Source organism: Trachymyrmex septentrionalis, unplaced genomic scaffold (genome assembly GCF_001594115.1).
Source record: "Trachymyrmex septentrionalis isolate Tsep2-gDNA-1 unplaced genomic scaffold, Tsep1.0 scaffold9, whole genome shotgun sequence".
In the NCBI taxonomy this organism is placed as follows: domain Eukaryota; kingdom Metazoa; phylum Arthropoda; class Insecta; order Hymenoptera; family Formicidae; genus Trachymyrmex; species Trachymyrmex septentrionalis.
The window spans coordinates 4,828,493-4,829,689 of NW_017306091.1; the positions used below are offsets into that span (position 1 = coordinate 4,828,493).

The 1,197-nt window shown below is 37.6% G+C and overlaps 1 protein-coding gene across 1 annotated transcript in view; it reads left to right on the forward strand.

Annotated features, from left to right (window-relative positions):
* The window catches only part of LOC108755795 (cationic amino acid transporter 3), a 10,662-nt gene that overhangs the window by 6,521 nt on the left and 2,944 nt on the right, over nucleotides 1–1,197 (forward strand). Inside the window, exons 3-4 of the mRNA XM_018499061.1 lie at nucleotides 418–546; nucleotides 710–970. Coding sequence (XP_018354563.1) covers nucleotides 418–546; nucleotides 710–970 — 390 coding nt within the window. The remainder of the gene's footprint in view (nucleotides 1–417; nucleotides 547–709; nucleotides 971–1,197) is intronic.

The window sequence follows — 1,197 nt, forward strand, 5'->3', positions numbered from 1 at the left end:
CACACAGCGCTTACACAAAGCGTCCCCAGCAAACGAGAATGAATTGAAATAAATTGAAATGGATTCAGATTGTCAGAAATATTGATTCACAAATGTGTTAAAATAAATGTTAAAATAAATTTTCAATCCTGAATGCATTTTTATTCATTTATAGGCATGGAGCATATCTTTTTATGCCTTACAATCTAAAAATAATATTAGCTTTTTCTGTGTATTGTGAATACTGTTCGATTCAAAATTTTTTGAATAGGAAATGCAGTTTTTCAATCCACTTTAATCCATTCTCGTTTACTTGGGTTACAAAGCGCATAAAAAAGTGCATATAATCGCTTTTTTTAACGCTTTATGCAAACGCTGATGTGCTATGCTTTTGGGTATGCTGTATAGTTATAATATAGTATACTTATATATTTGTAGGCTTGTGTTACGCGGAATTCGCATCGAGAGTGCCAAAAGCCGGATCAGCATACGTTTATAGTTACGTAACGGTAGGCGAGTTCATCGCCTTCGTCATAGGATGGAACTTAATTCTGGAATATGTAATTGGTGAGAAATATATGATTGGCGAAAAGTCGGCTCACGCGGAATTCGCGGCGAGAAAGGCCAGTCGCAGATATTAATGACAGCGTAATGGCATGGCGTAACGATAACATGTATAATTATCTACGTACATATATAAGTAAAACGACATTTTAAAACGATTTTATAGGCACAGCGAGCGTTGCTCGAGGTCTTAGCAGTTATATCGACGCGTTAATAGGAAATGTCATGGGAAATGCTCTACGCTCTCTTATGCCTATCAATGTTTCTTTCTTATCAGAGTATCCTGACTTTTTCGCTTTTGCGATGGTCATGTTACTAGTGGTGCTATTATGCATCGGTGTAAAGGAATCGTCCATCTTAAACAACATCTTTACCGTTATAAACTTGATAACTATCACGATCGTCATCGTCGCAGGATCGATGAAAGGTAAACCGCAATTTACGCACCCTTATAGAATATGCGTACAGATTAGCCGAATCTCGAGCCGAACCTCGAGTCGCGAGCATTTCGGTAACCATTTATTTAATTATTACGCGACTCGGCAAAAAAAAAACAATGAAAGTTAGCCGAAATGCTCGTGGCTCGACGTACAATAGTTTGGACACACCCTCTAAAAGTCTAAAATATACAAGTTTCAAGTTAAGCCGCGCCAC